This window comes from Podarcis tiliguerta, assembly GCF_965153285.1.
Source record: "Podarcis tiliguerta genome assembly, chromosome: 7".
NCBI classification, from domain to species: Eukaryota; Metazoa; Chordata; class Lepidosauria; order Squamata; family Lacertidae; genus Podarcis; species Podarcis tiliguerta.
Window position 1 is genome coordinate 85822439 of NC_139540.1, and position 24791 is coordinate 85847229.

General features: G+C 43.2%; 1 protein-coding gene across 3 annotated transcripts; it reads right to left on the bottom strand.

Moving 5' to 3' along the window:
- UBE2D2 (ubiquitin conjugating enzyme E2 D2) lies at positions 1 to 24257 on the bottom strand. 3 transcript variants are annotated; one of them, XM_083448855.1, is made up of 7 exons: positions 24137 to 24257; positions 8631 to 8694; positions 7645 to 7676; positions 7487 to 7564; positions 7291 to 7396; positions 2658 to 2709; positions 1 to 1357 (listed from the first exon to the last, which is right to left on the bottom strand). In XM_083448855.1, the coding sequence occupies exons 1-7, from the start codon at positions 24158 to 24160 to the stop codon at positions 1312 to 1314; spliced, it is 402 nt and encodes a 133-aa protein (XP_083304981.1). In that variant the 5' UTR covers positions 24161 to 24257; the 3' UTR covers positions 1 to 1311. The 3 variants fall into 3 exon arrangements, with proteins under 3 accessions (XP_083304981.1, XP_083304979.1, XP_083304980.1); XM_083448853.1 differs by having other exon boundaries at positions 2658 to 2751; XM_083448854.1 differs by lacking the exon at positions 24137 to 24257 and adding an exon at positions 23565 to 23591 and having other exon boundaries at positions 2658 to 2751.
- Between the last annotated feature and the right edge of the window lie 534 nt (positions 24258 to 24791).

Genomic DNA, 24791 nt, shown 5'->3' on the forward strand with positions numbered 1-24791 from the left:
TAAACTTTAAACTACATTTTTACTATTTTTCAAATGAATGCCATCCAAAGATATTTCATGTACAGTGAACATTTCCAAGTGATTTAGTGCAACAGTCTTTAAAAGCTATATTTTGTGTTAGTCTGTGTGATGCCTCTGTAAAAAAAATCCCACCTTGCCCTTTTACACCCATTCTTAAAAATTACACAAGGAATACCTTTGCCATGGCACACAGGCACAGGTTTAGTCCCATGTTAAACAGAACTTTCTGAAATGTTCTTCAATCAGCAAGTTGCTTATCTGGCTTAACAGTCAAGCTCTGACATACAGGCATTCAGATTTCCAGATTCCAGTTTATCATGGACGTTCGTGTTTTCACACCCTACTTGAAGTTTGTCTCACTGACTTGTTTATTCTGCGATGAAGCTTAAAGACTGATTATTCTCAAATGCAACTTCCTAAAAAACAAGAACTATAGACTTTAAATCTTAGCCCATAAAAAAATTAAGCCTATTCACACAGTTATATGTAATGACTGTAGTAATCAGTTTATTACACAGATTAATCATTCTTGAACGTACAAGCTCCAAAGGAGCATTTGGGTCTTTAAATATACACAAGTCTGTCAAATGAATTTTTACCCTTACATCCAGAAAGACCTAAGCAGTTAAAAACTTAAGAAAATAAGAGCTATTAGCTATGTTAACTGAGAAAACACATACAAACCAAAATTATGAAGGGAAGGGGGGGGGGAGAGGAGCTGAAACGAAATCAACGTCACTTGATGCACTAATAGCTCCAATGCATTTAAATGCTGACCAGTTAAACTTAGACCTTTAAACACAGGATGTGGGTACAGTTTGATCTTGTTGGTCATACATTTACCTAAGTAGGTCCTTCAGAATAAAAATACAGAAACAGCTTCAAGTTCTTCACATACGTTTTTCATAACTGTTATGAGTTTAAAAGGATTCCACTTAAACAAAATTCTCCTTTTCAATCACTGAAAGCCTTTTACTCTCTGCCCCCTCCCCCTACCTTTGGTTTATGCCCAATTTAAATATTTTAGGAATGCTTTTATGCTCACAACTAGACTTTGAAGAACTGGCTTTTCACACACATTTCTTTGCTAGGAGTCAATGTTGGTATGGAATACAGTATTTCATTGTTCCAAGTATGTACAACACGCAGCACGGCTGTATCAGGTAAACATGTGCACAGGGGAAGATGAGGCGTGGGCTCATAGAAAGCAGTCAAATGGAAATCAAAAGGACTTTCTCTTTCAGAGTTCCCCTAGCTTTATTTGTAGAGGGTATCCAATAATTTCTTTAATTACATCGCATACTTCTGAGTCCATTCTCGAGCTATTCTGTTGTACCTGTATGTATAAAAAGAGGATGGTTACTGAAGTGCAAACTGCACCAACCAGTAGAAGCCCTTTGCTAAGATCATATTAACCATAAGTTATTTCTAGCACCCAATCAAGCTAAAGCACTAGGCAAAGTAACTTTAAAAGTCTCCATAACATTGCAATCAGAGTACAGTTAATAATACTAATACTAATACTAATAATAATAATTCTATACTGCCCTTTATCTGAGGATCAAAGGATAGTTTACAATGTAAAAAGACATACCATACATAGTAACAAACAAAAACAGTAACCACATACACATACCACACAGAGTTTAAAAGGCATTTGAAATGTTTGAGTTCTTAAGCAGTACAAAATATTCAAGAAAAACTTCAGAAAGCCTTGCAGTTCATTAATGGTGCCTGAAAACCATTAAAACAACAACATGGGCAACAGTCTTGCAATATCTTCTACATTTTGAATGTTTGTTTCCACTTGCTCTTGCCATCTGAACAAATCAGTAGATTTTCAGTTTAATATCAGCAACTATAACTGGAAGAATTTAAGAAAAATTTTACGCAGCAATCACCTGTTATTCAAGTTTGCACTTTTAGATGCTCAAATGTTAAGAACCAATTCCAGGTTCTTGTTTTTAGCCCTGACTTGTCACTTTTACAATTATCTTGATGTCGGGTGTTGAAAGATGCTGCATTTCAGAGTGTGCACTTTCATTGTGCTCAAGCTTCACTAAATGCTTTTTACACTGTTAAAGGAAGTTTTCATTCAATGTTGTAATAGAATTGCCTCAAGCTGAACTATTCACAGTAGTAATTGACTGGAAAAATATATAATTAAAACGAATCAATTGAACCTCAAGAATTTTCCACTACAATTAGCAATATCTGTCCATTATTATCCCTGCAGCTACTCATGAAGCCACTCAGGTATTTCTTTTTCACCTACCGCCACCAGAATCAGGTTGTCTTGTGGCAGAAGTTTAAGTTGTTTCTCCCTCTGTAGCCTAAAAGCAGAAACTGTAAGGACAACTGCAAAACAGTCATGTATAAAGGTGCAGAGGACGCTAACTGAAATTTTATTGGATTAACCAGACCAATTGGAAAAAAAACCCTAATTACTGACTGAGATCAAATACTTTAAAGCTGGAAATAAAAATACAAGGCAGCTGACAGAAGCAGATGACACCCTGTAAAAAAGAAATAATAGTGCCAATGGCACAGAGTTAGTCAAAGAGTTAGTTAACAAAGTCTTCAAACTGTTTGTCCATTCTCAGGTTTTCAGCTTTAAAAAAACCTTCCATACTCACTTTTCTCTATCTGTTTTGTAGATCCGTGCAATCTCAGGCACTAAGGGATCATCTGGATTGGGATCACACAACAGAGAACAGATGGACAAAAGTACTAGAGGGAAGAACACACTACATTAGAATTTTTCAGTACAGCTGAATACAGGTAAGAAGCAAGTTCATTCTATTCTTCATTTAGCCTCCATCCCTCTTTCTGTAATTTTATAATCTAGCACTGAACTGCTCTCCTTCCACATGGCTTAAAAATACGGGTGTGATTCAAGCACCTTCCCATCTGACACATCTTCCCTACTCTACACATTGGGGCTGGTCGCAGAATTAGAAACTATGCCTTTCCTGACTAACGTTAGGGAAACAGCAGCCACATCGCCAGTTGGAGTTTAAATACTGGAGCCTGGGAAGCATGAGAACAGAATTGGCACAAGAGTCCAATTTAAGGCACTGGGGATGTATGCTCCTTCCTACCTCACCTGCAATCCTAAAGGACTTTTTTATTTTTAAGGAAAACAAAGGCTCCTTTATACTAAAAATACATAAAGAATAACAAAAACTAGAAACATGATGGTCCCTGCTGGTTTAGATGTTCCATAGTTTGTGTATAAAGCCAAAAATCCCAGATTTCCTGGGATTCTCCTTCAAATACATTGATACTTCCTCTATGAGGTTGACACTTACTTGACACTTCCGGTACTATTTATGGCTGATAAAACAAGGTCCATCATGGAACAGCACTCACTTGTACAGAATTCATATACATTGAAAGCTACTTACTGCAATGGGAAAAACTATAGCCAAGGAATAACACTCAACATCTTATGTGGCAACGAAACCAAAAAGGCTTCAAACACAACAATTTGCTGTAATATTGGATAATTGTATTAACTGCCACAAGCATTTCCAGCTGTTCCCATCAGCTCTAGCTTTGCTGCCTGGGACACAGTTCAAAACTACCAGGTAGAGAAGGCTGCCCTGAACTGATCATAATTTGAAGTCCCGTCCCCCCCCAGCAATCAAAAATATTTGATTTGAACAGAGCATTTGTTTAAAAAAACAACAAGGGGCAAGGGGGGGGGTTAAAAACAGCTTTGCTCAGTTGGGTTGGTGTTGGTTCTTTTTTTTTTTTTTAATGGAACAATATTTTTTGGGAAGTGGAAAGCTTCTTCTATGGATAGTTTCCCCATCTCACATCACTAGCTTGGCAAGTTTCAGCTCAAGAATGTGGGAAAAGTGCTTGGATCAGTCAGGGTAACTGCTCACAGTTTGGACCCTTGCCCCTCTTAGCTGATAAAAACTAGCAGGGAGAGGAAGGAAGGCTGGCTGGACCAGGGGTGTGATTAATGCCTCCCTGCAAGATCAGGGTGCTCCCTGCCTGCTTGAAAGAGGCAGTGGAAAAATCCCTCCTCAAGAAGTGGAATGCAGAATGAGACACTCTGAGTGGTTGGGGTTCTGTAGATGGATGGGAGGTTGCCTGCTCTTGATGGGGCTACATGCCATCTGAAGGAGCAGGTACACAACTTGGGGGAACTTCTAGATCCTTGGCTGCCGCTTCAGACTCAGGTGGCCTCGGAGGTGCTTTGTGCTTTCCATCAGCTTTGGCTGGTGGCCCAGCTATCTCGACAGGGAAAGCCACGCTTCTGTCCTCTATGCTTCAGCAACCTCTAGGTTAGATTACTGCACTGTGGGGCTGCCTCTGAAGACAGTTTGGAAACTTCAGCTTGTGCAGGAATTCAGCAGCCAGGCTGAGCACCGGGGCAAGATGCTTTGAACATATTACACCGATCCTGGCTTGACCGCACAGGCTGACAATTAGTTTCCTGGCCCAATTCAAAGTGCTGGCTTTGACCTATAAAGCCATAAACAGCTCAGGACAGCAGTACTTGAAGAGCCACCTCTCCCCATACGAACCAACCCATACCCTGTGATCATCATCTGAGGCCCTTCTTCATGTGTCTCCTCCACAGGAGGTCTAGAAGATGGCAACACAAGAACAGGCCTTTTCTGCAGAGGCTCCCCATTTGGGGAACACTCTCCCTAGATACCCACACTGCATATCTTTAGGTCCCAAGCAAAAACATTCTTCTTCTTCCAAGCCTTTAGCTAATTAAACAATCTTTGCCCTTTTAAACTTTGTGTGTGGCCAGTGTGTGTGGTTTGGCAGATCCCTCTTAAAACAACACTCTGCCTGTACAGAACAGTTACTGGGGATGGAGCGACAGCACACAGGTACCACTAGTTAAAATGAAATAATTAATCACAAAGGGACTTAAAATTGTGACTGACAGGGCTATCTTCCTTGCCACCACTATGCAACATACCTGCTGTTGCCTCACCCCCTTCCAAATACTTTTTAACTAGCATCTTCCAAAGATCTAGATACTTAACACCAAGTGTTAGGCGCTGAACAGAACACATCATGCGTCACTTATTCAATTAGTTTACATGTAAAATGAGACTGACAAAACTGGGTCAAAATGAGGTCAGGGGCTGCTTACATGAAGTGGGAACCAGATTATCAAACAGAATCATAGATCAGAATTAGGAGGGACCCATAGGATCATCTGCAATGTGACGCGGGTGGCGCTGTGGGTAAAACCTCAGCGCCTAGGACTTGCCGATCACATGGTCGGCGGTTCGAATCCCCGCGGCGGGTTGAGCTCCCGTTGCTTGGTCCCTGCTCCTGCCCACCTAGCAGTTCGAAAGCACCCTTAAGTGCAAGTAGATAAATAGGTACCGCTTTATGGCGGGAAGGTAAACGGCGTTTCCGTGTGCTGCGCTGGTGCAGGCTCGCCAGAGGAGCTTTGTCACGCTGGCCACGTGACCCGGAAGTGTCTCCGGACAGCGCTGGCCTCCGGCCTCTTAAGCGAGATGGGTGCGCAACCCCAGAGTCGGTCATGACTGGCCCATACGGGCAGGGGTACCTTGACCTTTACTTTATAGGATCATCTAGTCCAGGCTTCCTCAACCTTGGCCCTCCAGATGTTTTTGGCCTACAACTCCCATGATCCCTAGCTAGCAGCACCAGTGGTCAGGGATGCTGGGAATTGTAATCTCAAAACAACTGGAGGGCTGAGGTGGAGGAAGCCTGGTCTAGTCCAATCTCCTGCAATGCAGGAATATGCAGCTGTCCCTTCTGGGGATCGAACCTACAACCTTGGTGTTATCGGCACCAGGCTCTAAGGGGAGGCTAGCAGAGCAGATAGCCTTTGGGGAGGGGGGAAACTAGTTTGGATGAAATCTGAATTGAATTTCAAATTTAACTCCATCTAATTTAAAATGATTTCAATGGCAGATTTAAAGACATACTTGTATCTCACCACTCAGCTGAAGTGTTCCAAGCCTAGCACATGCCTACAAAGGCTGCAACACACTCAGTGGAATATATGGTAAGACCAGGCAGCAGGAGATTGGCAGCGGTGATTGGGCGTGTGATTGGTTGCTGCGGCAAGGCCTGCTGACGACTGGCTGCGGCAATTTGGTGGGCTATTTACGGCAGCGGTGTATCCACAAGATAATTGGGAGTTTTTGTGCACAGGCTTATCAAGCAAAAGGGGTGGGGGGGCATAGGCTCCAGGTATCAGATGCATGTAGCAGCCATGGTAAAAGGGGAAAGCTGCCTGGGCATGCTCAATGTCCCTCTCATTACTCTCATTACTCAATGCATTACTCAATGTACCTAAAAGCATATTCTAACTATGCAGCTAGTTTCATGCTTTCAATAATAGCCCTCAAGTTGTAGAATACTCTCCCCAAGGAGGCTCACATAACAATTATCTGTTCTACCTCAGCTTATGTGCAACAGTGCTAAACCACAAAAACCGTATTGAGTTTCTGTATGCTGCTTATAGACGATTGTTTATTTATTTCATTTCAACAATTTATATACCACTTAATTACAAACAAACACACAGACACACAAACAAACCAAAATGGAGATAAGTTTTGGTAACTAGCTAGTAAGGAAGCTACACTATGGATTCACATAATAACCTCTTTTAGAACCATTTAGGCTAATGACCACCACACAATACCTATTTTCACACGTGTGTGTGTGTGTGTGTGTGTGTGTGTGTGTGTTGTGCTTACTAAATACAAATCAAGCCAAATCAGATCCCAATCTACCTGGGGCATCAGAAAATTTTCAGATTCAAAATTTTCCAGAAACCGTCACCTCTGGTTGTCATATCTTTTGCTTGACTGCTAGTTTCCAGACGCTGTTTTGTCCCTTATTTTATGTATCCCTTCAGTACTCCACACTGACCTTTGTTATGCTTAGAAAGCAGCAAGTATCTCCTTCATCTGTGATACAGGCATCTTCTGGCGAATGTTGCACACATGTGAAGATGCTACTTCGCCCTCTCAACCATAGTACATGCTTGAAAAGGGGTCCTCCTAACTGTTAAATATTGGCAGACTAGCCAGCTCAAATTAAGTAACCTAGCTGGGCAGAGGAGGAAGCTTTTGTAAAATGCACCATACATAGCCTTAAATACTTAATTAGGCATAATCAAGAAACTGGGCAGTAAGGGTGTGTGCCATTTATAGAGATGCATCACCTTGGGAAATATGCAATACCTTTTACATTGACATTAGAAATCACTTACCATTCATTTAGGCTCAGAGCCACGATGCTTACCTTTTGAAATAGTTAATGCGGGAGACCACTGTGACCGTAGAATATCAAGACAAATACTGCCATTACTGTTGATATTTGGATGGTAAATTCTTGTTGTAAATGCAACCTGTAAAGATAAGGACATTCTTTCATATAGCTTTTATTTACTAAAACAGATACTACACCAGCACTGTTAGGATGTAAACAAGAAACCCACCTTAGGTGGTTTGAAGGGATAATCTGTTGGGAAGTGAATCGTCAAGAAGAACACCCCACCCTGATAAGGACTGTCATTCTGAAAAGAAAAGAAAAACTATTAGAAGAAAGTTTAAAGTTAAGTTTATAAATGCTATTTCAGGTTTGAAAGATACTTACTGGTCCCATTATTGTCGCCTGCCAATGGAACACTGTAAGAGGAAGGAAAACGAGATATGACCTTGCTTGCAGCGATCAGTGCAAACAGAATGCCTTGAATATGGTGCAGCAAAAGTAGATCCCTGTCACCCATATTTCACTCTTAGCTCAACTAGGGAGTCAGTATTTCAAGCTTACTGTCTGGCTTACACGCTCAACTTCGTCAAATGTCGTGACATAAGCAGGATATGGGCAACATGCAGGAAACCCAACAAAACATGCCATGTACAGAATGACTCCTGCAACAACAGTCAAGGCCTCAAATGAAGTTAATTGTTCAGTGGAAGTAGATGTGTGTTCTATTCACCCCTTCATGTTTCACACCAATCTATTTGGAAAAAAGGCATTTTTCGTATTATTTTAATACAGATAACTACTTAGAAAGGTGCAAGAGTCGCCTCTTTACCACAACACACAACTTACTTCTTGTAAGAGACCTATCAAAGCTTGTTCAAATTAGTCACTAAATGCTTCATTTAACACTTATTTATTTTCCATTAAGTAATTTACTGGAGAGACAGCCTTACAAGTAAATTTAAAATTTATTGAATGCATAAATAATTCAACAAAAAGTTATAAAGAAATTAACAACAAAAACTTGTTCAAGAAAAACAATATAGATTCTATCATATGGTCAAGTAAACAAAAGCTACTTTTAAAAAGAGTGAGACCATCACCAATTTATTTTAAGTTGAAATAAAGGGCATGTTGCCTTTGGAGAAGTTTGGGCAGGTAGTCTCCAGTGTGAAATTTGTTTAACCAATTTAGTCACTGTTTAATTGTACATCCTAAAAGAAGATTAAGATTATGTAATTCTCATTCTAAATTGCCTATGCCTCTTTAAAGATTTTAAAAACATAACCTCAATTGTATATGTGCAGGTCAGTTTTCCTTCCTGCCTGAGGAAGTGCTCTTTTGAAGGCTTTTTCTCAATTATAGGTACTTACTATCATCTCCAACAGGCCCTGCTGAACACTGTGCTGGAGGATCACGTGCCAGATCATTCAATTCCTAAAAACAAACACACAATTGACTCAAAATACAGTCATTTTATTTCCACACAACAGTCGTAGCAAACAGCACTCTACTATAGCTTTATTATTATTATTATTAAATGCTAATTAAAAACTTACAGAAAAACTGAGAAAATATCAACATTAATACCTATATTTAAGTTCTGTTATAAAACAAAATGCTAATATATGAAGCAACCTGATTTTGGTGAAGCACAGCAACTTTCTTTCAGTGATTCAAATGAACATTGTTAACATTAAGGAGGCATAGTTCTATAACTTGCTAGACCATTTGCTTCTAATTCCGTTTTATTTTGTTTCCAGCATTAAATATATGTTTCACACAATCATGTATGGCAGAGGTTTTCAACCTTTTTGGGTCCACGGCTCCCTTGACCAACTACATTCTTTCTCAGGGCCCAGTTAGGCCACCCCTTGCCTGCAGAGCCAGGAGAAACGCGAGAGGACATCAGAGGAAGGGGGACAGAGGCCAGTGCTGCTCATGGCACCCCTGACCATCATTCAAGGCACCCCTTGGTGCCACGGCCACTGGATGGCCAATGTATGGAATTAACACCTTATGCTGAATTCTAGCTTCAGGCAAGAAAAATAGAAGAATATTAGTTGGATTCCCTATCCCATATTTTCTCCAAGACTCATTTGCTAACTGCATCATAAAGGAAGTTAAGTGTACCAATGTGCAATGTATACTTCCAACATAATGGATGGCTATTTCACTTACTTTTCTTTAGATTATTAAGAGTCACACACATAATTCGTGTGATTTTCCTTCCTAATACATTTCCAAATATCATTTACATTTGTGATAATGAAAAAGATATTTAATTTACTCTGATATTATCAATACTCGTAACATACATTGTGGAAAACCTTTGGGTCATTCCATATAAATTGGTCCAATTTTTAATGAATCTTTTACCTCATGTCGTCCAATTTTCTTAAGATTTTGTACACTTGTTGAATGATCAGAACTAAGATTAAATCTAAAAAAAAATATTCTTATCTCATCCTGTTTCTGAGTTATGAGGGTTTGAAATTTCAAAAAATTGACAACCTTAAAACCTCAGCCCAGAATCGAGATATTTCAAAACTAAAAAAAAACCACCAATCTCTTCAGAACTTCATGGGCTTTAATATGATATGGTACATGATGTACTTATTTTAAATTTTAAAGTTAAGTTACATAATTTTTTTTTAGCAATTAAAAAATGATTTAAAAATTCACCCCAAATTGTATTAATTATTTCATATTTCTAAGAGCTTCCAGCAAAATTTCATCCTAGTATCTCAATGGGATCACGTTAAAAAACATATTTTGTGCATACATGTTGGGCTTATTGGGTTCTATTTAGGATAAATGAGTCTTCTTGGAGTAAAGTATAACAGAATAAACAAGACTTCAAAGAATAATATCAGTTACTTCAGGCATTTCTTCAAAAAGTTATTCAAACAGTATCTGAAAAGCTAGTCAGGCTTTCCTTTTAATAAGTGTTCCAAAGCAGAGTGGTCACTTGCTGTTGCAAGATAGAACTAATGCTTTGAAAGAATTCTTGTTAGTACTTCATTTCATGATTATTACAACAAAATCTGTATCAAACAAAATTCTGAAAAAAAATAAACTTACACATTAAACAAGCCTGAAAACACTGTTGCACATGACGTTTCATTTTTGTGAACCGCCCTAAAAATATAATATTTGCCTATATGCAAGTTTGGCCAGTTGCAGGCCTTGGTTCAGTCCTTGTTAGAACTAGTGCTCACCGTACCTTAAGTATATCTCAACTAGATGGGTCAAGAAATGATGATGCTAGTGACCAATTTTACTAAAAAGATTACAGCAATATATCACATTTTACATGCCCTTTTTTCCCTTTTCAGTCGTAAGTGGAAATATATTTGTACATGTCAGATTCACCAAAAAGTTAGTAAAATAGTTAACTTGTGTATTCTCATCAATATGACAATAAAATAACTGGAGAAGTGTTCGAAACTCCCATTGTTCTAGGCTCATTTTGCAACAGGGAATTTCATTAGCACAAGCAGTTTCTGAGCGCCTAAGATTTCAGATTAAAATTGCAGAGTGGAAGGAAAGAAGGACCTTTTTCTGCCTCCCCACTTCCAGCTACTTTCTGAAGACTGGAGAAGAGACCCTCTTAAGAACATTGGGGGGGGCAGGGGAAGGACTAGACTATGTGAAAATTGAACGTAATATTTTAGCTGCGGTTCATTCATTTTCAGCTTTGTATTCTTGTTATTAAAAAAGGATGCCTAGACATTCCGTTGTTGCACCCATAACCTAGGTTTAAGGTGCCATCTAGCTCCTAACCTTCATATCTCAGTTTCTAACACTAAACTGGAGCACAATAATACAAACTGATCAACACAAGAGCTGAGGTAAGGCTGAGTCTCAACTCACCACTGAACCCTGTACAACAAGCCACAGCTTGTCCATACAAAGCCAGTCAATGCTGGTTCAGACAAGCTGAAACCACTTGGTTTGAAGTCTTGTTTATTCTGTTATATTTTACTCCAGGAAGATGCATTTATACATGTACGTAGGGCTGGGTGATATCTGGTTTTCAATATCGCAATATATCACCAGCTAAACATAATGATATTTCAATATGTCATAATGTCTGATAGCATCCTTCCCTGTGGCTGCAGAGGGCCCCCTTTCGTCTCCCCATGGCAGTGGAGGGCCACATTGGGTTTACCCATGGTGGCAGAAGCCCTCCCTGGGCCTCGCAACCTCCTCCCAACAAGCGTGTTGCATGTGTGATGTCAGGCACATGTGATGAGCCACCCCAATGCTGTGCGGAACTCAGCGCCTCTGCTTCAACTAAACCGTTAAAGATTTCTGGGGAATATATTACTCTTCTATGGAGTTTTGTGGGCATATTTAAAATTTAAGGAAGTAGTAGATTTGCAGTCTGATTATAAAAGCTACACTGAACCTAGATCTACACCCTATATGTCAAGGGTCTACAAATTATGGCTGGGCCTGGTAACTAAGCAGAAGCTTCTAGTAAGCAGCTATGAAGTCTAGTTCCACGACAATACCATACGAATTCATCAACACTGATGCTGAATTTGGGTTTTATGTACGTTTGTTTAATTCTTCAATTTTATTCTTCCAAAAAATTTTATTATGAGAACACAGAAGAGATAATGAAAACCAGATTTTAGGCATTAAGCTCCTTCATTTAAGACCCTCACAATTATGGATTGCTTAACCATTTCCATTATAAATGATCTGAACCAATCACAATCATATGCCACTAAGGAAATGTCATCTAGAGAGAAAATCCAAAACCTGAGAAGATTTGGCACTTAACAAACAAACAATGCATGTAAATTCCACCTAATAATACTATATCAAGTTATTTCAACAATGTTAGAGGGTAAAAGGCAGGTGGATAGAAGAGTTCTTTTGTATTCTAATTATGAAACACTTCCATATCAACTGCCCCATCACATACAGATTCCTACGCATACTTAACTGGAAGCAAGCAGCCAAGCATTCAACGGTACTTCTGAGTAAACCTGTAAAGATTCAACTTGTAAAGCACACTGAGCATTTGTTTAACGGTTCTTTCTCTGCCAGTTCAAATGCGACCTTTAGCTTTTAATTAGAAAGGCAAACAATCTCACAAAGAAGTGTTCCTACCTCAAGCGTCTAAATAGGAAGCCCAAAGAAAACAACGGAAGTATCCACCTGGATTCTTCTCTCAAAGATTTTACTTTTATTTTTTGAGATTTAAAAAGATTCGGGTTCTGAAGAGTCCAGTGGTGTCAGAGAACGCTCTCTAGGAGCTCCCAACCTTGTTTCCTTCCTGCAGTCTCCCATGGGTGTAGCCAAGGGGGCGGGGGACAGATGCCACCAATAAGTGCCGTATTTTTCCATAAGGCCTCAAAATTTTGGAGGCCTCAAAATTTAGAAAATAGAGGGATTAAGCTTTTGGGGAGGATTCTTGGGGGAGGGGAATGCTGAAAATCACTCACCCACCAGAACGCAGCACACAACCGCTCCCGCCCCTGACAATCTTGGGCTCAAGGGAGCAATTTTCGGCATTCCATCCCCCCCAATCAAGCAGCCATTTGCCACTTAAAAACTCAGGCCCGCGCTTCATTCTGGCAGGTAAGCGATTTTTAGCATTGGCCGATCAATTTTTTTTGGGGGGTGGGGGGCAATCCTGAAAATCACTCACCCGACAGAACATATCACACATCCGCTCGCGCTGCAGCTGCCTGATCGCCGCCATGAATCACGCTGGCGGAGATCGGGCTGGGATATGATAGGTGGTTTCTACGACATGGGGAACCAAAAGGTTGTGTTGGGGAGAGATTCATTGACTGATTCTCTGCGTCCACCGACAGAGACCCTCGGTGATTTGCAAGCGCTCCCTGCAGAGGCAAAAGTTTGGAAGGAAGGCAGAAGCCTGAACGGTACAGCGGCTGTAAGCAGGCTCCTCTGCCCTGCCAAGGACAGGCGGGGCACTGTCCCTTTAAGGAGGAGAGTGCCTGGGAAGGTGGTGGCTGGCTGCTTTGCGCTCTCTCTCCGGGCCACGCGCTCTGCCCCGACGGGCTGCTGCAGGTCTCCAGCCGTTGCGCCATCTCCAGGGAAGCGGCTATCTGCAGCAGCCTGTTGGGGCAGAGCGCGTGGCTGCTCTAGCCGGAGCACAGCCCCAATAGCACTACCCGTGTATAAGACAAGCCTCAATTTTGAACCTCATTTTTGGATCAAAAAAGCTTGTCTTATACACAGAAAAATACGGTAATAATCAATACAAATATGAGGTTCTGCACCCCTCCTAACAAAAGCCTGCCCCCCCTAACAAAAGTCCTGGCTACACCCAGGCCCCCCATCCTACTGGTAGAACGATAGCTATTTAAATGTTTAATTTGTATATAGAACATGCTTCTTTATAATTTTTATAATTTATACAATATATAATTACATAAAATGATAGGAACATAATGAAATATTGTTGAAGCAGAAAAAACATAAAATCATGGAGCTGGAAGAGACCCCGAGGGTTCTTTCTAATGCCCCCCCTGCAATGAAACTCAGCTAAAGCATCCATGACAGATGGCCATCCAAACTCCTCTTAGAAACCTCCAAGGAAGGAGAGTCCAGAACCTCCTGAGGGAGATCCACCTCCCATGTATTATAAAAAGTAAGCAACACTTATTTGACCCAAGTTAATTGACACAGAGAGGGTTCTGTATATATCGGAGAATTTTAAAAAGCAAGTGGTCCTCACTGACCTGGTGCAAAAAGATTTTATTATCCGGAGGAGCCCTGTCTACAAAACACTACATCCATGCATACCTGGGAGTAAGGGCCACTGAAGCTAGTGCAGCTAGACACTCAGTTATTTACTAGATGCAAGTCAGAAACACCAGACAACCCCTCAGCAACATCCAAAGGGCCTGATCTGCTAGGTGCTGGGGTGGACTGCATCCTGTGCCTTGCAGAGTTAGGCCCAGGCTGTCCCCGGGCCCAGCAGCCCTACCCACTGCTACCCCACCACCGCACTTACCTGACCTGGGGGTCTGGATCGCGGGCTCTACTGGACAAAATGGGAGCCTCAACAATACCCTCTCCTGCCAGAAACAAATCATGACTGCTCCAAGGAAACACACATGGGAAAAAGGAGCACCCCTTACCCACTTGTGATTGGCCAAGCGTTTAGCTAGCCAGCGGTTAGTCAGGATTTTTTAAATTTTTAAAAATTATCTCTTCACTTCTCACTTCTCTCTGTGGCCCCCTAGCCTTGTGCTGTGGCCCATTTACACATTTTTCACCCGCGCTCCTCTTGGAATATCCGGGGGGGGGGGCAAAGGCCCCCAGTTGGGAAATACTGGTCCAGGGAACCACTCACTATCATTGTCTCTGTCTTATACTGACTGAGCTTCAGTTTATTGGCTCTCATCCAGCTCATTACCAAGCCAAGACACTGGTCCAGCACATCCACTGCCACACCTGCAGAGGTAAAGGCGAAAACAGAGCTTTGTGTCTTCAGCATACAGTGGTACCTCGGGTTAAAAACGCTTCAGGTTACAAACGCTTCAAGTTACAGATTCCGCTAATCCGGAAGTAGTCCCTCGGGTTAAGAACTTTGCTTCAGGATGAGAACAGAAATTGTGCGGTGGTGGCGCGGCAGCAGCGGGAGGCCCCATTAGCTAAAGTGGTGCGTCAGGTTAAGAACAGTTTCAGGTTAAGAACAGACCTCCGGAACAAATTAAGTTCTTAACCCGAGGTACCACTGTACTGCTGCCAATGAATGCCAAAATTCTGGATGGGTCCACTCAGAGGCTTCATACAGATATTAAACAACATGGGGTATATAATTGAGCCCTGAGGGACACCATATTGAAGGCTTCATGATGCTGAAAAACAGTCCCCAAGCATCAACAACTGAAAAGGACCATCCAAGTAGGACAGGAACCACTGCAGAGAGTGCCACCCACCCTCAACTTAGATAGCATCCAGGAGGATACAGTGGTCAGTGATATCAAAACACAGATTATAAGGCAACCAAGGTAGTTTCTGTGCCAAGGCCAGGCTGAAACCACAATTGAAATGGATCTAGAAAATCAGACTCCTCCAAGAGCATCTGGATCTGGTCAGTGACCACCTGCTCAAGAACCTAGCCCAAGAAAGGAAAGGTTGGCGAATGGCTGGTAATTACTAAGGTTCTCAGGATCTAGGAATGTCTTCTTATGAAGCAGTCTTATCACTGCCTCCTTCAAACAAGCAGGAACCACCCCCTCTCGTAAAGAGGCACTGACCACCTCTCTAGCTCATGCAGCTGTCTCCTCCCTGCTGGATTTTATCAGCCAAGAGGGGCAAGGCTCCAGAGCGCAGGTAGTCACTCACACCGATCCATGCACCTTGTCAAAATCCTCAAGCCGAAACATCTGAAATTCATTTAACAAAACAGGATTAGACAGTGCTCTGGACATCTCTCAATGTTTCACCACTATAACAGTAGAGTCAAGGTCCCGGTGGATACAAGTGATTTTATCCTCAAAATGCTTAGCAAAAAAGTCACAGCGAGCTACCACTGGTTCTGCAAGGCTCCACACTACCCGGAAAAGCTCTGCCGGACGGCATAGTAAGGATGCAATGGAGGCTGCAAAGTACAGGAGTTTAATTTTACACCAATCACAATGAACAATAAATAAATTATCAATAAACAAACCAGTAAAATAATAAAACCATGTAAACTAACCAATAAAACAAGAATGGAGTTGTAATGGAGGATCAGGGAGCATCCTCTAAACTCATTTGTATAGCCCAGATTATGGATTAGCACAATATCTGATCAGTCTTTATCAACCCACAGAGCGGTAAAAGTACTCACACTAGGACTCTGAATGGACAATCCTCAAGACAGAAGCCCATTAAATACACAATTGCACTGAATGAGCAAACCTTTTGTATTACTCTCACAGGGAGCAAAAAGCCTGTTAACTAATACGATTGTGTTTGTGTCTAACAGTTTTAGCCAACTGTGCATGCAGAACAACTTCCTCAAGAGCAACATAATTTTCTCTCTCTCCTCTTACTCCCAAACCTGATAGGGGTGCAGGGGAACAAAGGAGGAGGAAGACAAGTTAAGTTGCTTTCATCAACACTGCAATGCATTTTTCCAATATTATTTTATAGGGGATGTATTTTTCTTTAAATGCAATTTTTACTAACAATAAACCAATTGATTAATTTCAGCTACAAGCCTGAGTCTGTGGTTTTTGCCACTGGTTACTTTACCAGCTGATCCACTAGGTTCTAATGAGAAAATCTGAATACAGAGCATGCTGCTGGGTGTCCTTTTCAGCAGTGGGAAGACACAGGCACTGCCTTAAGCAATGGATTTCTGACATCTACACTTATGCAAACAGTCTGAGCATCTTATGAGAAGCATTCCTTGTTATTTAAACTTTTCTCTCTTACAGTTTGAGACAACTTTTTCCAAGGCTTGTCTTGCAAATTGGCAGTAATGACAAGGAAACAATTCAGATGGACAGCTAGTTTACAAACTATCTTCTGTACTGCTCATTCCTGAGAAGAAGTCTGGATTTGCTATCCCGCTTTATCACTACCTGAAGTGGCTAACACTCTTCTTTCCCTTCCTCCCCCACAACAAACACTCTGTGAGGTGAGTGAGACTGAGAGACTTTAAAGAAGTGTGACTAGCCCAAAGTCACCCAGCAGCTGCATGTGGAGGAGCGGAGACCACACTGGCTCTCAGAGAAGCATTTATTGCAGATTAATGACAAAACTAGTATCATTTAAAGCACAAACAGAAGTATCACCATATACTCCAGGTAAGAGTATACATAAAAATTAGAGCAGCATTAATTGTTAAAGCTAAGGTTAGTACATGACTACTCTAGATCAGGCTTCCTCAATCTCAGCCCTCCAGATGTTTTTGGCCTACAACTCCCATGACCCCTAGCTAGCAGGACCCAGTGGTCAGGGATGATGGGAACTGTAGTCTCAAAACATCTGGAAGGCCAAGTTTGAGGAAGCCTGCTTTAGATGAACTTTGTCAACCAACAGGAATTCATATCAATGTCCTCTTGAATTGCCAATAAAAATTATTACACTTTGGTAATATGGTCTTCCCACTCCAGAAAGGATGCCAAAAGCAAACAAATTCCTTGTCAGATTTGTCCCTTAGTATCCTATCTGAATTTGGTATCACTTGCAAATCTCAGTAGGAAAGAGAGACCTTTTCCTGCAGCAATAGAATTTGACAACATGCCATTTTGAAATTAAATAAACTAGGCTTTGGCCCTCACCTCCCATCTATCTAACCTAAGAATTGTTGCTAAGAATATGCGATTTACTTGGTAACTCAACCAGAAAGCTATCTTGCAAGGTTGTTTACCATTTGTTAGCAAGGCAAGGCATAAACACACAGAGGGAACTTCAACATTCAGAAACTATGTTGAAGCTTCTTTTTAAACTATCTCCTGGGCAGGCAAGTTGGTTGGCAACTCCAGCAACTGAACTTCACACTCCACTAGTCTAATACAGTGGTACCTCGGGTTACAGACACTTCAAGTTACATACACTTCAGGATGAGAACAGAAATCGTGTGTTGGCAGCTGGAGGCCCCATTAGCACTAAAGTGGTGCTTCAGGTTAAGAACAGTTGCAGGTTAAGAACAGACCTCCGGAATGAATTAAGTACTTAACCCAAGGTACCACTGTAGTGGGATTCTGTCCTGATCCTGTTGTCATTCAATGTCTTCATAAACGACTTGGATGAAGCAATTGTGAGGACGCTCATCAAATTTGCAGGTGACACCAAACTGGTAGGGATGGCTAATGCTGCAGAAGACAGAATCAGAATTCAAAATTATCTTATCAGATTGAAGAACTGGGCTCAAGCTCACAAAATGAATGTCAACAGGGACAAATGTAAGGTTCTGCTCTTAGGCAGGAATAACCAGATGCACAAATATAAGATAGCAGAAACCTGGCTTACTAGCAGTACATGCGAAAAGGATCTAGGGGTAGACCACAAGCTTAACATGAGTCAACAGTGTGATGCAGCAGCAAAAAAGCTAATGTTATTCTAGGCTGCATCAACAGAAGTATCGTGTCCAGAACCCCTCTATTCTGCCTGTGTCCAATTCTGGGCACCACATTTTAAGAAGTATGTTGTCAGGCTGGAACGTGTGCAGAGGAGGGCAATCAAGATGATAAAGGGTCTGGAGGAGTACTTGAAGGAGCTGGGTATGTTTAGCCTGGAAAAGACGAGATTGAAGGGAGATACGATAGCCATATTGAAATATCTTAAGGGCTGTCACATGGCAAAGGGAACAAGCTTGTTGTCTCCTGCTTTGGAGGGTAAGGACTCAAATCAATGGCTTCTAGTTACAAGAAACAAGATTCCGATTAAACATCAGGAAAAACTTTCTGACAGTAAGAGCAGTAAGAACTTTCTGACAGTAAGACCCTCAGGAGGTTGTGGACTCTACTTCCTGGGAGGTTATTAAGCAGAGGTTGAATGGCCATCTGTCATGGCTGCTTTAGTTGAGATTCCTGCATTGCAGGGGGTTGAACTAGATGACCCTCAGTGTCCCTTTCAACTCTAAAATTGTATGAATATACTACAGGCAGCAACCATTTTACGCTAGTTCAATGCACGTGCGATCATGGCACACATGCATTGCTGCAACCCAGAAGTGGCCAGAAAAGGGGGCTTAGCAGGGCATAAACATCAGACTTACATGTAAATCAGGGTTGCCTGTACATGATATTTTCGTATTCAGTATGGGAAAAGATGGGCAGGAGAAATTTGGCCCAGTTCATGGAGGCTTTGAAAGTTCATATGGAAGGTGATGTCTGAAAACTACTTCTTAGGCAATGCTTTGAATCTGACTGGCCCGAGGTACAATACAGATATAAAATATTTATGAATCTGACAAGTGGCAGATACAGGCGGCAAACATTTGGTTCTGTTCCTGACCCCCCTGTGTATCAGTGGAACATGCATAAGCCCATCCCATTTCCGGACCACTTCCAGGTCAGCAGTAACAAGCATGTGTAAGCATGTGTGTGATCAACGTGTCAACTGGACGCATGTAAAGTGGTTGCTGCCTGTAAACTGCTATGTTTTTAGTGGTCCCTGATTTTATCTATAAGCTGCCTTGAGTCCGGACCGAGGAAAAGGTACAGTATAAATAAATATAATGATGATGATGATAGGGCACATGCATGTATAATCACCTATTTAACCTTTTAAATGCATGTAAGCAGTGAGTGGGAAAGGGTGGAGCAGCCCTGCTTGGGTGTATTTTAAGGGGACAGTGACTTTCAGACTCGTTTTCTACATCTCTAAGAGCCAAAGTTTTCGAACTTCTTGCTAGCAAAGCCAAACAATAGTGCTGTGACCACCATCCCTTTTCTTGCTGCGAAGATTGTACTGCTGGGTGTCAGAGTCTAAAGGCACTCCATGTTGCAGGCAATGGTGACAACACTTGCCAGTTCCACCATCCAAAAGAGAAAGGAAGTCGTTTTCAGTAGCCTCATGTGGTCAAAGCTCTGCAGAAGTTTTGTCAACACAGCTGCCAAACAATCTCAGCAACAGCCTACACCCACTTCAAAGTTCTTCAAACCTGGGAGGAAAGCTGCTCCACCAGTCTTCAGAGGCTTTGGCAACTGAATTTGCTGGAACCTGTATATATCTGATGGAATGCACATGCATTTTTGCACCATCATGATATTTGAAGGGAGTTTGAAAGCAAACATATGAGAGATTTGCAAAATGAATGAAGAGAAAAACTAGAATAACTCAGGATTTCATGTACGGCTTTTACTTTATTACATGTATATGTAATAGATGCATTACATACTCATGGTTCATTCTGTCCAGCCATTTTACTTTCAAAACAGCCCTGCAACATAGATTAGGCTGAGCACACACAACTGGCCCAAAAACATCCAATTGGGGCTGACCCAGCCCGTTTTGCCATCTAAGGCAAAACAGAAAGGTGCCACCCTGCACATGTGCCCTTCCCCTTGCTGACCCCATCAAAGCTTCACCTTCCAGGGTTGCACAGCTGCAGTTTCCTGAAAGATCTTGTGATGTTCCTATGAGATAGCACAGTGGCCTTGCATGACCATACCAAGATCCTGGCAAGCAAAGCAGGGAAGCAAAGTCTCAGGAAGGTCATGTTAAGAACTTTGGAGGCCTGCATGCCGTTTTGCAGGGTTCTGGTGAGATCTTGCTGGAATCCAGAAGCCGCAGCAGCTACTTCTCTTTGCTTCTCTGCTGGTGGTGACAGAGGGGGGAGTGCCTGCAGAGGCACCCCCTGGATTCCGCTGTGTAAAGCAACCGCTTCAGTCTGCCTCATAAACAGGCCAGCTCTGCAGCCAGTTAACTTCATGGGTATCTAGGCTTTTCTTAGCCTTAGTAACAGGTTTTTAAAAACAATGCACGTCAAAACACATACACATTGAAAGTCAGCAGTAAAGCTTGTGTACTTTCTTATGCTGAAAATGTATCTGCCAGTTTTGAGCTTTATCTAGTGGGTTTTTTGCAGTCACAATTTGAATGTGTGACTAAAACTCAATGATAATAGGTTGTGAGCCTGCTCCACCCCACCCCCTTTTCTAGCCACTTCTGGAGTGGGTGCAATGCACACATGCATGATTGCGTGTCAGCTGGACATGCCTAAAACGGTTGTTGTCCATATTCAGAAATATATGTATCAACAGACACTCTGTCATTATTGGCTGCTGCTTCATGTCAAACACAATGGCAAATCTTAGTTGGCTGCCAAATACTAAGTGGCATGGCCCTACAGTGACTACTTATGTGCATGATTCATGTCTCCTCCTGACCTCTCTCCCAGTTCAGAGATGACTGCAGTTAGAAGCACATGGCCAACAAGAGAAACCAAACCATGTGGGCTTAACTGGGATGGAGATGGCAAAAGAGAGTTGCAAAACAGAGGTGCAGATTCCTAAATGAGTGTGCATGTCCACAATTACTGTAAAGGTGGTGAGCAAGGTGCCTTTGGTGCATGAGGATATTAATTTTCATTAATTTTCATTATTAAATTTAGATCCCACCCTTGCAATTTTCAAAATACAGTTAATATACATCCTTACAGCCTCATTTTTAATTTCTCAGTCAAGAATCAGTCAGCAGCCAATGTCAGACTGATTCACCAGATGATGACCCAACCCCAAGTACTATACAAAACCTAAATGCACATTAAAAATGATGTCCTGCATCCCAGCTGAATTCAGCAAACTTCCAAAGGACCGATATTGCAGCTCGTCTACTGTAATCTATTTATATGCAAGAGATTCTTCACCTCTACCAATACAGTGAATTAGTAAAGTTCATAAAAGAGAAAAAGAAGCATAGGCACCTGCAGGAATTTTTCAGGGAGGCAATGGCAAAGACAGACACGGAAAGCAGAATCTGCAAGCTAGTTTCTCACAAGAAAATGAGAAGAATAATGCCTGAACATTTTGGGTTCTACAAATACTAGAAGCTTTAAAAAAAATGAAAGCTGGGGATCTGGACATCATGAATGATTGGGGAGGGGGGTAACCACACACACGTCTCCCATGGACACCCATGGTACAATGTTCAAAATTAGCCAGGTGCATTTTGGACCTGGCATTTGATCACTTGTGACCAAGATGCCTGGGAGCCAGGATGGCACCTGGGAGCCAGGATGGCACCAGGATGGCACCATCTGGGGATCACTGGAGCTGGACTGTTTTCACACACTAATACACCATCCTGTCAAATTCTATCAGTTATATTTTATCTGTACAATCGAAATGAATTTCTGGAACCCAAATGCTTTTTCTGTTGCAGCCTGAGCAGGTGCACTCTCCATTAAGAAAAAGAAGTTGGAACAGGAGAACATATATGTGGACTGTCCCTGGATCAAGTGACTTTTCTTCTTTTAAGTTCTCAAACCTCAAGGTTGTCATCTGAACTAGCCAGATCTTTAACTGAGAATCAATCAGTCAATGCATCATTTAAAGCAGTCTTGCCCCAAAATGGCAACTAGAAATTCCATTTTGGCGACTGTAACCTTGATTTAAGGATCCATTTGGCGCCTGGCTTATAGATCTTGTGTTTCTAACACTGCATATGGCACCTGAACAGGAAGCTGAATTCTCATATATACTGCTAATATTTTTGAATTCAGTAACTGAACAACCCAAAACATTTAGAGTATATACTGTACTGTATATAAAACATGACGACACACAACAGACATATTCCATTTTCATAAATCTTGAAGTTACTGTTTGATGCAAAAGGCATACTGTTACAAAGTCTATACCATAGTCACGTATGTTACTATAAAAGACAGCATAATTTATGCTACTGCTAAATCACCTGGGACTATTACCTGTCAACCATAGCAACCAAAAAGCACCAGGAATCTCCTATGGGAGGATTTTAAGTGGAGGCAAATGAAGCCACCACCTATACTCTTGCTGCAGGAACTAGCTGGAAGCTAACCCTTCCCTTATATGTGCATACACACGTGATATTAGGTACCATAAGCCAGCAACGTTTGACCTCATGATCAATATTGTCAGGCAATAGCATCAAGTTTCCCATATTATTCACATCTCCTGATACCAACCAAATAATATGAAATGTCAAAACTATGCCTTAGCCCCAATAACATAATGTCCATGTTTTTAGGACTAGTGACTTCAGTAGACCTGGAGAAAAGGAATTTATCCACAAAGGTTTCAGGTCTTCTTAAAAGCTATGTGCACAAGAGGGAGATTTTCATATTGACTTCCTCACCTTTGTCTTTGACTGGTTTTACTCCCAAATAGAATACTGGCTAATGTTAACCAGTTGAAAAATAAGGGTCCAAAAAGTAACGTAAGTCCTACTCATGTTTACTTGGCAGTAAATCCAACCCAGTTCAATGCAGCCTGCACTGCGGCTTGAATGTTCCTTCCAGAAACAAAATGAACCTTTAAGCCACGTTTCTGAAGGTGAAGCAAAGAATTCTGTAGCACCTGAGACATAGGCACTAGAAGGAGTTACTGAGGATATAGGTGTAGCTGTAGCAGGAGTGAGCAGCATGGCCCTCGGTATGAAGACGGCCAAAGCCAGTGTGCGACACCGCCACGGGCTCAGCTCACTGCAGGCAGACGTTTCCTCTCCGTCCACATAAAACTCAACGGAGTAACTCACTCCACGGATTTTGAAAGGAAAGAAATTAGGCTTTGGCCCCCACCTCCATTACCTACTTTGGTACAGGATTTCTACGGAGCAAAAGGGAGCACCTGCGGCCCAGGGAGCTACTTGGGAGGGGGCACACACACCTGTAGCCACATGCGGCTGGTTTTAGCACATCCTAGTCTAAGCGGGGCTCGCTCGTTTGTTCCCCTCAAGGGCCTTCAAGCCGGGGCCAGGATCCTGCTTCGAGGCGCCTGTCCCAGGGATGGCCACCAGACCGGTGTTTGTTTTGCAAGAGCAGCATCCAAACTGCATCGGATGAGGAAGGCAGGGAAAGCCTCCGGGGAGGCCGCAAGGGCGGCAGAAGCTCGGGGGAAGGAAGGAGGAGAAAAGGATCGGGGCGCCTCCGAACAAAGAAAGGCTCGTTCGAGAGGCGAGCGAAGGCACCGATCCCGGCCGGCGCTGGGAACGGAGCGCCCCCTCCCCGGAGGCGCCCCCTCCCCGGAGGCGCCCCCTCCCCGCCGGCCGGCCTGGATGCCGCGGCCCGAACGCGGCGAGACGCTGCCCCGAGAGCGCGGGAGGCCGGCCGGCGGCCGGGGCAGGCCCAGCGGAGCGGAGCCCCTCACGGCCGCCCAGCCCTGCCGAGGGCGGGAGGGAACCCGGGCCCGGGGAGGAGCGGAGTCTTCCGGGCCGCCTCCCGGCCGCGCTGGCGCCTTACCTTGTGGATTCTCTTCAGCGCCATCGCGGCGGCGGAGCCTGTTGAGGGCGGCGCGCGAGGAGGGAGGGAGGAGGGAAGGAAGGAGGGGGACTACTTTCCGGCGGCGGAGGGAGCGCGGAGGGCGGTTCGGCGGAAGCGGGCCGGGCGGGGGCGCGCGAGGGGGCCGCGTCGAAGGCCGGCCGCTCTCTCCTCCTTCCTGGCAGCCCTGCCGGCCTCGTCGCTCCTCTGGCGGCGCTGTTCGCCCGCTCCCCTGCGAAGGCGGCGGCCTCGGCCTCGGCCTTCCCCCGCCCCCCGCGCGCGTGCGCGCCCCGACTCCCGCCCCTCAGGCAAGCGGCTGCCCCGGCCGCATCACCCGCACGGAGTTCTTTTATGACGCCGGCCGCGTCGGAGGTCAACGGGATTCCTCCGCTGCGCGGAGCCCAGCGGCGCATGCGCCCTTTGACTCGGGTGGGCTAGGAGTAATGCGGGCGGGAAACGGCGGGACAGGCCGGCCGGGAGGAGGCGGCGGAAGCGGGCGGCTGGGCGGCGCGGGGAGGAGAGACAAGGAGCAGGTCGGCAGGCGGGGATTCCTCCCTGGGGAGGCGCTCAGCCGGCGAAGTTTCACGCTGTTATCGCGAGAAGAGGTTCCCGGAAGTGGACTGCCGGAAGGACGTGG

Bases quoted from the DNA above. Each gene is read 5' to 3' on its own strand.
- UBE2D2 (XM_083448853.1), bottom strand. From the start codon at position 24,160: ATGGCGCTGAAGAGAATCCACAAG. The intron at 7,677-8,630 runs GTAAGTACCTAT...TTCCTCTTACAG, and splicing joins AGGGCCTGTTGGAGATGATA to TGTTCCATTGGCAGGCGACA. The intron at 7,565-7,644 runs GTAAGTATCTTT...TTTTCTTTTCAG, and splicing joins AGGCGACAATAATGGGACCA to AATGACAGTCCTTATCAGGG.